The 16,394-nt window shown below is 43.1% G+C and overlaps 1 protein-coding gene across 6 annotated transcripts in view; it reads left to right on the forward strand.

The window, feature by feature from the left end:
• Positions 1-334: 334 nt before the first annotated feature.
• LOC115152984 (prominin-1-A) overlaps positions 335-16,394 on the forward strand; it is a 37,772-nt gene continuing 21,712 nt past the window's right edge. The window contains exons 1-4 of one of the 6 annotated variants that reach the window (XM_029697958.1): positions 335-536; positions 664-1,552; positions 1,971-2,030; positions 13,599-13,862. In XM_029697958.1, coding sequence (XP_029553818.1) covers positions 13,619-13,862 — 244 coding nt within the window. In that variant the 5' untranslated portion in view covers positions 335-536; positions 664-1,552; positions 1,971-2,030; positions 13,599-13,618. Of the gene's footprint in view, positions 537-630; positions 1,553-1,970; positions 2,035-13,535; positions 13,863-16,394 lie in introns of those variants that run through there. The other 5 variants (XM_029697957.1, XM_029697955.1, XM_029697959.1 and 2 more) reach the window with 5 other exon arrangements.

Raw genomic sequence — 16,394 nt, forward strand, 5'->3', positions numbered from 1 at the left:
GTCAATCTTACAACATGCAAAATAGGCCTGTGTGATATAATATGTCACACGTAATGTAGACTGGACTGAATTTAATTAGTTTTGTCTGCCTTTTGAATGAAGGGAAATGTAATGTTATGGCATTTCTATTATCTAGCATTTCTACTTGGTATGATGGAAGTGTCCAACCGAATGTCTGTATTTGATGCAGCCTCCATCTTGATGGTAAGCGTGTCCTGTCATCTGGGTCACATATCCTCAGGTAAGGATGCTCTATAAATGACACTAAACACGCATAACTCCTGTTCAAACAAAACGATCATGTTCTGTTTTAAAACATTATTTTATTGCCCTGATCTACTGGTTATATGGTGGTTATAAACTCTTAAATTCCAGTAGGGGACTGTTATATTGATGCTGATGGCTTTTATGTGATCAAGACATTATTTTATTTATTTTTTTACATTCCAAGCCAACCTAAAATGGGACACGCACATCAACATTACCACCAAAGGGAACCAAAGGCTCTTCATGATGAACCACCATTGAATGAATGGGTAAAAATAACTTTCATGAAAAAGCATTAATTCATTAGATAACTATTTAAAGTAGGCATTCAAGCATAAGTCATAAGCATGTATAACATTTATAATGGCATTAATAGTGCTTTTTTTCATTCACCAGCTCTCAACCCAATTGAACATTTATGGGAGTTTCTGGAATGGCGCCTGAGGCAGCATTTCCACCACCATCAACAAAACCCCAAATGATGGAATTTCTTGTGGAAGAATGGTGTCGCATCCCTCAAAGATTTCTAGACACTTTTAGAATTTATGCCAAGGCGCATAGAAGCTGCTCTGAGGGCTTGTGGTGGCCCAACGCCCTAATAACACACTTTGTTGGTGTTTCCTTTGTTTTAGCAGTTAGTTACCTGTTTGTTCTAATTCATGTGGCCAGCCTTCTTAAAATATAAAAAAATACTTAATCTATTTCTATGTCCGGTAAATGACAGTGATGGCTAAGTAACGTTCACATTTTCAAACTTAGTCTATTTGAACTTTGTTGGGCTATAGTTGACATTTCCTGGCGATGTTCCATTGTCATTTACATTTTAATTTTGTCCACTTGGGTTTGTGGTCAATGTATACTGTAGTAGCCTTTCACTGCTAAAAAGCAAACACCCGCTCCTCAAAGTATGTGTGTTGCTCTCTCCCTCCCGACTGTCTCTCTCATCCAGTTAAGACCCTCCCGTTCTCCCTCCCCAATCCCTTCTTCCCTCCCTCTTGTCAGTATTTCGCAGAGAGGCAGTCAAATTAATAGCAGCAATAGTACAACCTATCAGGTTTCTCAAGGAAGGGACTAACACACTCCCTCACACATCTGTGCTGTGTAGAGCGGGGACACACCTGCAAACACATACACTAGTGGAACCAGGGTAGAGACCGGACACACACCTGTGCTTTGCAGATTGGTGACAAACCTGTCCAGGAAGAGGACACACTCAAACTCACCTGGAGTATATACTTCACTCTCCTGCTTCACCTCTTTCCTGTCTCGACTTAAGGAACAACAGGTAAAGTATTGTTTTCTGTCCTCCCCTTTTCCTCTCACCTCTCCGATATCTTTCTCCTCTATGGTCTCCAACACACTCTACCTTCTTTCCTCTTCTCTCACACTCTCTTCTCCTGACTCTCTCCCCCCATCTCTCTCTCTCCTGTTATGTCTCCTCTACTCCTCCACACACTTCCAGAGCCTCAAACAGGTACAGGAGAAGTAGGCTAACAGCTCTGCAGTTAGCACCCAGAGGCAATAGTAGTAGTTAAAAGTGTACAAGATATACAAGTCCGCTGTTGTAATTGATTAAGCCACTATAGAGCCTATTTCCTGTAGAGGAGCTTTAGGGTGGTTGTATACAGTTGAAGCAGCAGTAGTGAGAGAGTGTTGGAGTTGTACTCCAGGACTGGTTGACTGTGTTCTGTCTGTTCCAATAGGACTGTGTACGAAGAAGCCTGCTCACTCTCTGCTCTACTCGCAACAGAACACTTTGGGAAGTGAGTGAGTGCTTTTTAGTCTGTACTTAAAATATTTTATCTTTCTTTCTCCGTTGCCCTAGTATTTGCCTTTCAGAGGCACATGAGTAAATAAATATAACATACTGAAACTTATTGGACAATCAAATTGCATGTGACATTGCAATACTTTGTTTGAGTTTATGCAATCCTAGTAAAAGCTTTTCTTTACTTTATATAGAGAATACCGGTATTTTTATTTAACCTTTAACTATTCTGTCACACAGTCTTAGTAAGCAGATCTGTGCCTGGTTTCACCCTCCCATATTTCACCTCTGCCTGTCTGGTTAAAACTAAACAAACAGTAGTGATGCAGGTAGCTGTTTATGAACTGTTACGCAGTAGTGAGTGTTGATTGTTTTTCTATAAACACACTATCAACACTCACTGTGTAGTTGCGTTATGTAAAGTTTTTCTTGTTTTTGGTGATCTGTCTCGTGTCTTTTTTTTATTGATATAGGAACAGCAAATGTGAAATGACTAGATTCAAGTTATTGATTATGATAGCTGTGTTGGTGGTTGATTGATCAAAGCTCAAGTGTGTATAGATGTTGAAAACCTTCAGCGGTATAGCCTAAGACAACTATGCTCTCTTGAAGGATGCTGTGCCAATGTTTATAGATAAACAGGGAAGTATGATGCCAATGTTTGTCGCGCAACATGGAAATACTTTACACATGAACAAAGGTAGGACACGTTTATCAGAAGATGATCACCAGCACCCCTTACCCGTGGGCACAAAAGCAAAGAAAGTAAAAAAAAAAAAAAAATAGCACTGAGTGTACAAAACATTAAGAAGATCTTCCCTTTTGCCCTCAGAACAGCCTCAATTCGTCTTGGCATGGACTCTACAAGGTGACGAAAGCATTCCACAGGGACCCATGTTGACTCCAATGCTTCCCACAGTTCGGCTAAGTTGGCTGGATGTCCTTTGGGTGGTGGACCATTGTTGAATCACACAGGAAACTGTTGAGAATTTTTTTAAAAACTGCTTTGAAGTTCTTGACAACTGGTGCACCTGGCACCTAATACCCTACCCCGTTCAAAGGCACTTCAATCTTTTGTCTTGCCCATTCACCCGCTGAATGGCACACATACACAATCCATGTCTCAATTGTCTCGAGGCTTAAAAATCCTTCTTTAACCCGTCTCCTCCCCTTCATCTACACTGACTGAAGTGGATCAATAAGGGATCATAGCTTTCACCTGGTCAGTCTGTCATGGAAAGAGCAGGTGTTCATAATATTTTATACATTCAGTATATATATATATATATATATATATATATATATATATATATATATATATATATATATATATATATATATATATATATATACATATACATATACAGTGGGGAGAACAAGTATTTGATACACTGCTGATTTTGCAGGTTTTCCTACTTACAAAGCATGTAGAGGTCTGTAATTTTTTTATCATAGGTACACTTCAACTGTGAGAGACGGAATCTAAAACAAAAATCCAGAAAATCACATTGTATGATTTGTAAGTAATTAATATGCATTTTATTGCATGACATAAGTATTTGATACATCAGAAAAGCAGAACTTAATATTTGGTACAGAAATCTTTGTTTGCAATTACAGAGATCATACGTTTCCTGTAGTTCTTGACCAGGTTTGCACACACTGCAGCAAGGATTTTTGCCCACTCCTCCATACAGTCCTTCTCCAGATCCTTCAGGTTTCGGGGCTGTCGCTGGGCAATATGGACTTTCAGCTCCCTCCAAAGATTTTCTATTGGGTTCAGGTCTGGAGACTGGCTAGGCCACTCCAGGACCTTGAGATGCTTCTTACGGAGCATTCTAAGTTGCCCTGGCTGTGTGTTTCGGGTCGTTGTCATGCTGGAAGACCCAGCCATGACCCATCTTCAATGCTCTTACTGAGGGAAGGAGGTTGTTGGCCAAAATCTCGCGATACATGGCCCCATCCATCCTCCCCTCAATACGGTGCAGTCGTCCTGTCCCCTTTGCAGAAAAGCTTCCCCAAAGAATGATGTTTCCACCTCCATGCTTCACGGTTGGGATGGTGTTCTTGGGGTTGTACTCATCCTTCTTCTTCCTCCAAACACGGCGAGTGGAGTTTAGACCAAAAAGCTCTATTTTTGTCTCATCAGACCACATGACCTTCTCCCATTCCTCTTCTGGATCATCCAGATGGTCATTAGCAAACTTCAGACGGACCTGGACATGCGCTGGCTTGAGCAGGGGGACCTTGCCTGCTCAAGTAGTGTGTTACTAATGGTTTTCTTTGAGACTGTGGTCCCAGCTCTCTTCAGGTCATTGACCAGGTCCTGCCGTGTAGTTCTGGGCTGATCCCCCACCTTCCTCATGATCATTGATGCCCCACGAGGTGAGATCTTGCATGGAGCCCCAGACCGAGGGTGATTGACCGTCATCTTGAACTTCTTCCATTTTCTAATAATTGCGCCAACAGTTGTTGCCTTCTCACCAAGCTGCTTGCCTATTGTCCTGTAGCCCATCCCAGCAGGTCTACAATTTTATCCCTGATGTCCTTACACAGCTCTCTGGTCTTGGCCATTGTGGAGAGGTTGGAGTCTGTTTGATTGAGTGTGTGGACGGGTGTCTTTTATACAGGTAATGAGTTCAAACAGGTGCAGTTAATACAGGTAATGAGTGGAGAACAGGAGGGCTTTTAAAGAAAAACTAACAGGTCCGTGAGAGCCGGAATTCTTACTGGTTGGTAGGTGGTCAAATTCTTATGTCATGCAATAAAATGCAAATTAATTACTTAAAAATCATACAATGTGATTTTCTGGATTTTTGTTTTAGATTCCGTCTCTCACAGTTGAAGTGTACCTATGATAAAAATTACAGACATGCTTTGTAAGTAGGAAACCCTGCCGATTTTGCAGGTTATCAAATACTTGTTGAGAGAGAGAGAGAGAGAGAGAGAGAGAGAGAGAGAGAGAGAGAGAGAGAGAGAGAGAGAGAGAGAGAGAGAGAGAGAGAGAGAGAGAGAGAGAGAGAGAGAGAGAGAGAGAGAGAGAGAGAGAGAGAGAGAGAGAGAGAGAGGAGAGAGAGAGAGAGAGAGAGAGAGAGAGAGAGAGAGAGAGAGAGAGAGAGAGAGAGAGAGAGAGAGAGAGAGAGAGAGAGAGAGAGAGAGAGACCACAAAGTATGCTTAAAAAAAAATCATCAAAGACTAATTATTTTAACCTAAAGCATTTAATAAAGACATTTATAGTACAATATTATGGGGAATGAGAGGGCTACTTACAGTGTTGGAAAGGGATCAAAGCAGTGAGGATATGAGGCATGAGTTGAGGTGTTCAGAGGCTTGACCAGTGCAGGACAGGATTTTACTGGGAGGACAACCAATAACACAAGACACTACACAGTTAGACAAAAGAGCTAAGAATGAGTTAGTCAAAGCAAGGAGTAAAATCGTTGATGTGTAATAATGTGATTGACTCTACATATAGTAATGAGAGAAAACTGATGGGGTACTCGCAGTGCTTTGAAGGGAAACATTCAATGTGCCAGTGGATGAGCGGGCACATCAGACGTCGTGCTTCAGTTCATGTCAGGAGAAAGTTGACAATGGTAGTGGAGTGGAGTAGTCATCACCCCTTAATCAGGGAACATGAGGGGACTTAGCTGTAAATACAAATAGCAGATACATTCCTTTACAGCTGCGCCATTGTAGGTTTGGACAACAGGTTTCTCTATGAAGTTAAACTCAGACATCTCAAAATTCATAAAGTCAAACAGACTGCGCATCTTGCCCACTTGACACAAAGTAGCCCAAGAAACGTTCCTGAATAAAGCCCTGATCATCCACATACCTGACAACTGCAAGCAGACTGGTGGCACCATAGGTCCCAGATCGGTGGGGCAATTTTTACCCACTGGGGCCTGGAGTTTCTCCTTATATGTTAACCAAACTAGGAAAACTATGGACCCTATAAGGTATGACAGTGATTAATCAGTTGGAAAAAATGTTTTCTATGGGCTATGATGGGACCAGTTTTACATAATCAAGTCACGTGGTTTTAAAAAACTCCTGGCCCTGGGGGAGATGAAAACCCTCTCAAACTACAACTACCTTATATTTGTTCATATGAATTATATTTAGACTAGATTAGGTGGGGGATTTCCTCTACCCAGATACATAGACAACAACTGATAGACAATAGAACTCACAGGGCTGAGCTTGCTTTATGCATGTTTGCATCATGCAGGCCTATGTAACTGTAGGCCTTGTAAAAAGAAATGACTCACACCTGCCATCACTATTATGTTGATTGGTTAATTCCAGGTAATAATATTGGATTAAAAACGTATAGGCAGCCTAGCTAGCCCAATTTCGAATATAATCTAAATTTGATCATATTCACATTTTCTCCTGACACACATGGACGATAAATACATAACGTTACCAATTAGTTTACCCTGACCAGATGGACAGGGCTCATAGGCTGTATGCAGCTGCTCTTATTAGTAGCCTAGTAGATGGAAAAATAGTATTGTTTTCATCCCATACAGCATGTCAGATTTGTAATGTTTAGGTGTAGCCTAGGCTGCTGCAACATTTATGTCATGAGTTTTTGCTTGTGTCTGTCCGGAGTGATTATGTGTTATCATCTTTGCTAAATAAATACCGGAGGAAAGTGCAAAGCCTACTTGAGAGCATGCAAAAAAATGTGCTGCGTCAACCTCTCTAATCTAACTTTTAATGGATGATGCGATGGAAGCTTTCAAATCATTTGGAATTGTTTGACATCCCAGAAAAGATGTAAAGCATCATAATGTGCAATTACAGGTGGCTTGATGAAAGGCTCCCTGTTAACCAGCTATACATTTGATACCAGTTGGTATTGATTGCCCTCACCATTTTCATCCTTCTTCATGAAACTGATCTCAGGTAGAGGTCGACTCTCGCTTTTAATTTGCACCTTTTCCGTGTACCCCAGAGAATGAAAGGGGTTCTTCAACAATAGAACCCCCATAATGCTCTGTGGCACAATCCCAATATAACACACTACGTTCATTCTCTGATCCTACATCTATGATTGGAATTAATTTTGTAACTTTGTCCCAGAAGCATTTAACTGCAGGACACTCCCTGCTTGGATTACGGGATAACAAGGTCATATTTTTCCATATTTTGTTCCAATTAAAGGGTTATTCAGATTCACTTAGAACTGTGGACCATACTTTTTTAATGGCTAGCTCAGAATATAAGCTTTCCATAACTTGTTTAAATATTACAGAGATCAGTCCTTTTGGGAGCCCAGGTAATTTATTTATGAATCCCGTCATTGGATGGTTTGGTAGTTGGGTTTCCCAAGGGACTCCATAGGCCAACATTGCTAACCTAAGTTGTAAATATAGAAAAAAGGAGTTACTCATTACCAGTTACAGTGTGGGGAAAAAAGTATTTGATCCCCTGCTGATTTTGTACGTTTGCCCACTTACAAAGAAATGATCAGTCTATAATTTTAATGGTAGGTTTATATGAACAGTGAGAGACAGAAAAACAAAACAAAAAAATCCAGAAAAACGCATGTCAAAAATGTTATAAAATGATTTCCATTTTATTGAGGGAAATAAGTATTTGACCCCTCTGCACAACATGACTTAGTACTTGGTGGCAAAACCTTTGTTGGCAATCACAGAGGTCAGACGTTTCTTGTAGTTACTTGGCCACCAGGTTTGCACACATCTCAGGAGGGATTTTGTCCCACTCCTCTTTGCAGATCTTCTCCAAGTCATTAAGGTTTCGAGGCTGACGTTTGGCAACTCGAACCTTCAGCTCCCTCCACAGATTTTCTATGGGATTACGGTCTGGAGACTGGCTAGGCCACTCCAGGACCTTAATGTGCTTCTTTTTGAGCTACTCCTTTGTTGCCTTGGCCGTGCGTTTTGGGTCATTGTCATGCTGGGATACCTATCCACGACCCATTTTCAATGCCCTGGCTGAGGGAAGGAGGTTCTCACCCAAGATTTGACAGTACATGGCCCCGTCAAATGATGCGGTGAAGTTGTCCTGTCCCCTTAGCAGAAAAACACCCCCAAAGCATAATGTTTCCACCTCCATGTTTGACAGTGGAGATGGTGTTCTTGGGGTCATAGGCAGCATTCCTCCTCCTCCAAACACGGCGGGTTGAGTTGATGCCAAAGAGCTCCATTTTGGTCTCATCTGACCACAACACTTTCACCAGTTGTCCTCTGAGTCATTCAGATGTTCATTGGTAAACTTCAGACGGGCATGTATATGTATTCTTGAGCAGGGGGACCTTGTGGGCGCTGCAGGATTTCAGTCCTTCACGGCGTAGTGTGTTACCAATTGTTTTCTTGGTGACAATGGTCCCAGCTGCCTTGAGATCATTGACAAGATCCTCCCGTGTAGTTCTGGGCTGATTCCTCACCGTTCTCATGATCATTGCAACCCCACGAGGTGAGATCTTGCATGGAGCCCCAGGCCGAGGGATATTGACAGTTCTTTTGTGTTTCTTCCATTTGCGAATAATCGCACCAAATGTTGTCACCTTCTCACCAAGCTGCTTGGCGATGGTCTTGTAGCCCATTCCAGCCTTGTGTAGGTCTACAATTTTGTCCCTGACATCCTTGGAGAGCTCTTTGGTCTTGGCCATGGTGGAGAGTTTGGAATCTGATTGATTGATTGCTTCTGTGGACATGTCTTTTATACAGGTTACAAGCTGTGGTTAGGAGCACTCCCTTTAAGAGTGTGCTCCTAATCTCAGCTCGTTACCTGTATAAAAGACACCTGGGAGCCAGAAATCTTTCTGATTGAGAGGGGGTCAAATACTTATTTCCCTCATTAAAATGCAAATCAATTTATAACATTTTTGACGTGTTTTTCTGGATATTTTTGTTGTTATTCTGTCTCTCACTGTTCAAATAAACCTACCATTAAAATTATAGACTGATCCTTTCTTTATCAGTGGGCAAACATACAAAATCAGCAGGGGATCAAATACTTTTTTCCCCCACTGTATGTCTTTCAAATCTTGGAATGTTCTCAAACCATTACTTCCATGATATTGGCAACGGTACGGATTCTACATTTGGACCATTGGGGGAATGCAAAAAGACACCCTCCAGATTGCAAGACATTATTGTGAAATATTGGAGTATGGGTATGCTATTTAGATTCCCAGAGATTGTGTGAGCAGTAATAGGATCAAAGCTTAATTGACATTTTTAAGGGACATATCAGTGAAGACCACCACTTCCAGGGCTATAGGAAACACCATATTTATCTCTGTGGAAAATGGCGCAGGAGGGGATGGCTGCCGTTTTATGTTTTTTTCACATTGTTTGTAACTTATTTTGTACATAATGTTGCTGCTACCGTCTCTTATGATCAAAAAGAGCTTCTGGACATCAGAACAGCGATTACTCACCTTGAACTGGATGAAGAATTTTTCTTTAATGAGTCGGATGAGAGGGATTTACTCCAGACACCCGAAAAGGCCCTCATCTCCGTCATTAGCAGGAAAAAGAGATGGGGGTAACGCGGAAGGAGATCGGGGTGCCTTGTGAGGATCCGGCGCCGAGAGGCTAATCTGCCTTTGCCATCGGTACTATTGGCCAACGCACAATCGCTGGATAATAAAGTGGATGAACTACAAGCCTGTATATATATCCTAACAACGGGACATTAAAAACTGTAATATCTAATGTTTCACCGAGTCGTGGCTGAACGACGACATGAGTAACATACAGCTAGCGGGTTATACACTGTATCGGCAGGATAGAACAGCAGCTTCTGGTAAGACAAGGGGTGGCGGTTTATGTATATTTGTAAACAACAGCTGGTGCATGAAATCTATGGAAGTCTCAAGGTTTTGCTCGCCTGAGGTAGAGTATCTCATGATAAGCTGTAGATGACACTATCTTCCGAGTGAGTTTTCATCTAAATTGTTCGTAGCTGTCTATTTACCACCACAAACTGATGCTGGCACTAAGCTGTATACTCAATGAGCTGTATACGGCCATAAGCAAACAGCAAAACGCTCATCTAGAGGCTGCGCTCCTAGTGGCCGGGGACTTTAATGCAGGGAAACTTTAATCCCTTTTACCTAATTTCTACTATTTTACATTTACATTTACGTAATTTAGCAGACGCTCTTATCCAGAGCGACTTACAAATTGGTGCATTCACCTTATGATATCCAGTGGAACAACCACTTTACAATAGTACATCTATATCTTTTTTTCTTATTTTTTTGGGGGTGGGTTAGAAGGATTACTTTATCCTATCCCAGGTATTCCTTAAAGAGGTGGGGTTTCAGGTGTCTCTGGAAGGTGGTGATTGACTCCGCTGTCCTGGCGTCGTGAGGGAGCTTGCTCCACCATTGGGGTGCCAGAGCAGTGAACAGTTTTGACTGGGCTGAGCGGGAACTGTGCTTCCGCAGAGGTAGGGGGGCCAGCAGGCCAGAGGTGGATGAACGCAGTGCCCTTGTTTGGGTGTAGGGCCTGATCAGAGCCTGAAGGTACGGAGGTGCCGTTCCCCTCACAGCTCCGTAGGCAAGCACCATGGTCTTGTAGCAGATGCGAGCTTCAACTGGAAGCCAGTGGAGTGTGCGGAGGAGCGGGGTGACGTGAGAGAACTTGGGAAGGTTGAACACCAGACGGGCTGCGGCGCTCTGGATGAGTTGTAGGGGTTTAATGGCACAGGCAGGGAGCCCCGCCAACAGCGAGTTGCTGTAATCCAGACGGGAGATGACAAGTGCCTGGATTAGGACCTGCGCCGCTTCCTGTGTAAGGCAGGGTCGTACTCTGCGAATGTTGTAGAGCATGAACCTACAGGATCGGGTCACCGCCTTGATGTTAGCGGAGAACGACAGGGTGTTGTCCAGGGTCACGCCAAGGCTCTTAGCACTCTGGGAGGAGGACACAATGGAGTTGTCCACCGTGAAGGCGAGATCATGGAAAGGGCAGTCCTTCCCCGGGAGGAAGAGCATCTCCGTCTTGCCGAGGTTCAGCTTGAGGTGGTGATCCGTCATCCACACTGATATGTCTGCCAGACATGCAGAGATGCGATTCGCCACCTGGTTATCAGAAGGGGGGAAAGGAGAAGATTAATTGTGTGTCGTCTGTGTAGCAATGATAGGAGAGACCATGTGAGGATATGACAGAGCCAAGTGACTTGGTGTATATAATATATACCATTATGTTAAATGTGCAAATGGAGAGAAAATAACTCTAGACCACCTTTACTCCACACACAGAGACGCTTACAAAGCTCTCCCTCGCCCTCCATTTGGCCAATCTGACCATAATTATATCCTCCTGATTCCTGCTTACAAGCAAAAATTAAATCAGGAAGCACCAGTGACTCAGTCAATAAAAAAGTGGTCACATGAAGCAGATGCTAAGCTACAGGACTGATTTGCTAGCACAAACTGGAATATGTTCTGGGATTCTTCCGATGGCACTGAGGAGCACATCACATCAGTCACTGGCTTCATCAATAAGTGCATCGATGACATCGTCCCTACAGTGACTACGTACATACCCCAACCAGAAGACATGGATTACAGGCAACATTTGCACTGAGCTAATGGCAGGCAGCTTAGCCCCAGTGATGTACTGGGCCGTACACACTACACTCTGTAGTGACTTGCAGTCGGAGGCTGAGCAATTGCCGTACCAGGCATTGATGCAACCAGTCAGGATGCTCTTGATGTTGCAGCTGTAGAACCTTTTGAGGATCTGAGGACCCATATTAAATCTTTTTAGTTTCCTGAGGGGGAATAGGCTTCGTCGTGCCCTCTTCACGACTGTCTTGGTGTGTTTGGACCATTCCAGTTTGTTGTTGATGTGGACACCAAGGAACTTGAAGCTCTCAACCTGCTCCACTACAGCCCCGTCGATGAGAATGGGGGCGTGTTCGGTCCTTTTCCTGTAGTCCACAATCATCTCCTTTGTCTTGATTATGTTGAGGGATAGGTTGTTATTCTGGCACCACCCGGCCAGGTCTCTGACCTCCTCCCTATAGGCTGTCTCGTCGTTGTCAGTGATCAGGCCTACCACTGTTGTCGTCTGAAAACTTAATGATGGTGTTGGAGTCGTGACTGGCCATGCAGTTGTGGATGAACAGGAAGTACAGGCGTGAAACCTCACTCAATATATTGTCCATTGTTCTTTCATCGGCGTGGTGTCATCACTGTGTTAATGTCCTCCTGTTCCATAGGCAATATAATAATAACAAAGTTCAATACTCAGCAATAATTGTAATAATGTTCCTTATATCCACTTAAGGGGTCCTCATTGTCTTGTGCTGAGGGCTAGGCTGTGTGAGTGTATGGATAGCATATCTGAATATTAAGCCAATCATAACGGGGTTCCATCTGACTCGTCCGCTTGTGTGTTAGGTTTGATGTAGTTTTGAGGTGATTCTAGAAGTGTTTAGCTTTCTTTGGCAGTGGAAAACGTGTGTTGTGTTCTGGAAGGTCAAGATGAGTTTTGCCGGTTGGATGAAGCCGCATCTCACATTTAGCTTGCGTAGCTGGGATCTCAGCTCATTGTAGGTCACCCTCCGTTTTAGCAGTTCGGCACTCAAGTCTAGGTAGATGCTGATCCTCTTCTCCGCATAGGTCAGAGGCCCCGATTCTGCTGCAAGGCGAACAATTTGCCGTTTGACTTCAAAACTGTGGATTCATTCGTACAATCATACAGCGAGAACCATTCCGGAGAGGACCGCGTGGTGTGCAATGTTAATTAGCGGCATGGAACCCAGCTTCTTCTGCCCGAACAGTTAATAGAAAATATTTCCCATGAATGAAGTTGGGTTGCCTGCTTCCACGCAAGTTTCAAGTCCTTTAACCCGCACATTGAATTTACGGGAATGATTTTCAAGTGATTCCGTTTTCTCTTTTTGTAGATTGATTGCCCCTTCTAGTTTAGCTCGCGCTGTTTCCAGGTCACGGAGTCTCACGGGCCGCCTTCTCCAGACTTTACACTTTAGTGTAATAGGCACTTTAGAAGAGAGCAATGCGAGTGATTCATTTACCGGTTTTAATTGCAAATCGAGGGCAGAGATAATCTCCTTACGAACAATCTATCGGATAGTAGCGGCCAGCTCTTTCTGTTGTCTGGTGAAAGCCGCCATGTTCCCACAGGTGAATTGTGGATGGACAGATTATGCTAATTGCTGGAGCGAAATAGACCTGCACATTTTTTATTGTTATCCATAAACGTCATACACCTTAATATGGGGTTCACAATTTACATTTTCAGAAAACAATAATTTTGTAACAGAAAGACACGGTAAGGCATGTCACCGGAACCGGAAACCTGCTTCACTTGTGGTCACATTTATGGTTTCTCTCAATGCTAGTTTTCTTACAATTACAATATGTATGCATTTACTTTCCAGTGCCTGCACCCTTTCACAACAATCTCTTTACTTCTGTGTTTATCTCCGTATCTGTGTTTCCACTCCCACCCCAGTGTCTCTGCTTTGTATTTGCAGGCCCATCAATACAGAGATAGTGCCACTCTACATTCTCCAGCCTTACCCTAGCCCACCTTCCAGCCCTATCTCTAGTTGCAGTGATGGGAGCATGTAGGAGTGTTTGGAGGTTAGGAGGCTGCGCCGGGGTGGTGTCGGCCTGGATCGGGGCTCTGTTGCTGGGGTCCAGCTTGGCCCTGCCTCCCCCTGCCACCTGTCCTAAGGGAGTCTCTCCCTTGAACCTGATCCAAACACAGTACCAGTCAATCCCAAGAGCAGACGCAGGCTTCATGTCCGGGGTCGTCCAGTCCTTCCTCCACACCGTCCAGCCCAACCCCTTCCCCAAAGGTCAGTCTCGGTGCATCCATCTGGTCAAAAGTAGTGTACTATATAAAGGGAATAGGGTGCCATAGTAAAAAAATACTGTAGCATAATCGGACAACGCTGCTTTTCTACAGCAGTGTTTTGATCATATTGAGCTCATTCTGACCTAGCCAGGTGTGTGTAGCCACTCTGTAAATCCCATATAAATACCTGGGCTTTCACCCATTTGCAGAGGGATTTCTGCATAGTGCATCTTTAAGTTGTGAGTGGACAATATTCCACTGTAGTCCAGAATCTTTGTCACCTTTGTTATCGATCCTAAATGACTATTATTTCAGAGCTGGCTCAGTTTATTTGTGACTGCTTCCTTGTTAGGGCTAGTACTGATTCTGATGGACAAACAACAGTGAAGGCCCCTTAGGTACACAGAAACACACACACACACACACACACACACACACACACACACACACACACACACACACACACACACACACACACAGTGTGTGTTAATTAGCCATTGACCTTTGCTCAGTTGCTGAGTTGCAATGCACAGATTGGATAGTGATAGTCTCTTTGATCATGGCTTCTATCCAATCAGGATTGGAGGATGTTGTTGAAGCAACCCTTGTTTGCTCATGTTTTGGTTGAATGTTTGGCTAATGACACTAATATTTGTGTTGTGACAAGAAAGGGGTGGTTTACAAAAGATAGCCCTATTTGGTAAAAGACCAAGTCCATATTATGGCAAGAACAGCTCAAATAAGCAAAGAGAAATGACAGTACATCATTATTTTAAGACATGAAGGTCAGTTAATCCGGAACATTTCAAGAACTTTTAAAGTTTTTTCAAGTGCAGTCGCAAAAACCACCAAGCGCTATGATGAAACTGGCTCTCATGAGGAACGCCACAGGAAAGGAAGACCCAGAGTTACCTCTGCTGCAAAGGATAAGTTCATTAAAGTTACCAGCCTCAGAATTTCAGCCCAAATAAATGCTTCATAGAGTTCAAGTAACAGACACATCTCAACATCAACTGTTCAGAGGACACTGCATGAATCATGCTTCATGGTTGAATTACTGCAAAGAAACCACTACTAAAGGATGCCAATAAGAAGGAGAGACTTGTGTGGGCCAAGAAACACGAGCAATGGACATTAGACCAGTAGAAATCTGTCCTTTGGCCTGATGAGTCCAAATTTGAGATTTTTGATTCCAACCGCCGTGTCTTTGTGAGATGCAGAGTAGGTGAAAGGATGATCTCCGCATGTGTAGTTCCCACCGTGAAGCATGGAGGAGGAGGTGTGATGGTGCTTTGCTGGTGACACTGTCTGTGATTTATTTAGAATTCAAAGCACACTTAACCAGCATGGCAATCACAGGATTCTGCAGCGATACGCCATCCCATCTGGTTTGCGCTTAGTGGGACTATCATTTGTTTTTCAACAGGACAATGACTCAACACACCTCCAGGCTGTGTAAGGGCTATTTGACCAAGAAAGAGAGTGATGGAGTGCTTCTTCAGATGACCTGGCCTCCACAATCACCCCTCAACCCAATTGAGATGGTTTGGGATGAGTTGGACCGCAGAGTGAAGGAAAAGCAGCCAACAAGTGCTCAGCATAGGTGGGAACTCCTTCAAGACTGTTGGAAAAGCATTCCAGGTGAAGCTGAGAGAACGCCAAGAGTGTGCAAAGCTGTCATCAAGGCAAAGGGTGGCTACTTTTAAGAATCTAAAATCTAAAATATATTTTGGTTTGTTTAACACTTTTTGGTTACTACATGATTCCATATGTGTTATTTCATAGTTTTGTGATGTCTTCACTATTATTCTACAATGTAGAAAAATAGTAAAACTAAAGAAAAACCCTTGAATGAGTAGGTGTGTCCAAACTTTTGACTGGTACTGTATATCTGGGGCCAGGATAAAGTGACTAATGGGGCAATTGAAATCGGCGAGGGGGAAACATTTTGGGGGTTCTTGCATTGGAATTATATTGAATTCTGCGTATATCACGTTATACTACAATAAACCTAAAGTTCAAATGTCCAGACTCCAAGATCATTGAGTGCTTTTGAAGTGACAGTCAGGTTGCGCTATATCAGAACAATGGACAGTACCTTGTGCCGTACACACTAAAGTAAGGCTGTTATGGTAAAGAGTAAGGCTACAAGATAGATATGCTGTTTGTAATAGCTGTCTTACCAAAATAATGCAAACGAAACGCTGAAAGTAGTAGCCTAGTTATTCGTGTATGCAAACAAAAATACTGAATAGCAGTTTGACTTAGAATACCTACACAACTGCGAATGTGAACGAATGAATGCGAACTGAACAAAACAGCGGTACCAAGTAGTAGTAGGCCTAGTAAAACAAAATGTCAGATCGATAACGGCATGACACAATCTATATTTAGGCTAGTTACATTAACAGTAAACAAATGCAGTAAACAAAATGCGAATGGAGATCCAAATAACCAAAACCGCCTACAGCCTACTACAGTGGAATGCAGCCATGCACAGTTGTCTTCCCAAATAAATAGGGCTAGAATGGCC

The sequence above is a fragment of the Salmo trutta genome, chromosome 18 (genome assembly GCF_901001165.1).
Source record: "Salmo trutta chromosome 18, fSalTru1.1, whole genome shotgun sequence".
NCBI classification, from domain to species: Eukaryota; Metazoa; Chordata; class Actinopteri; order Salmoniformes; family Salmonidae; genus Salmo; species Salmo trutta.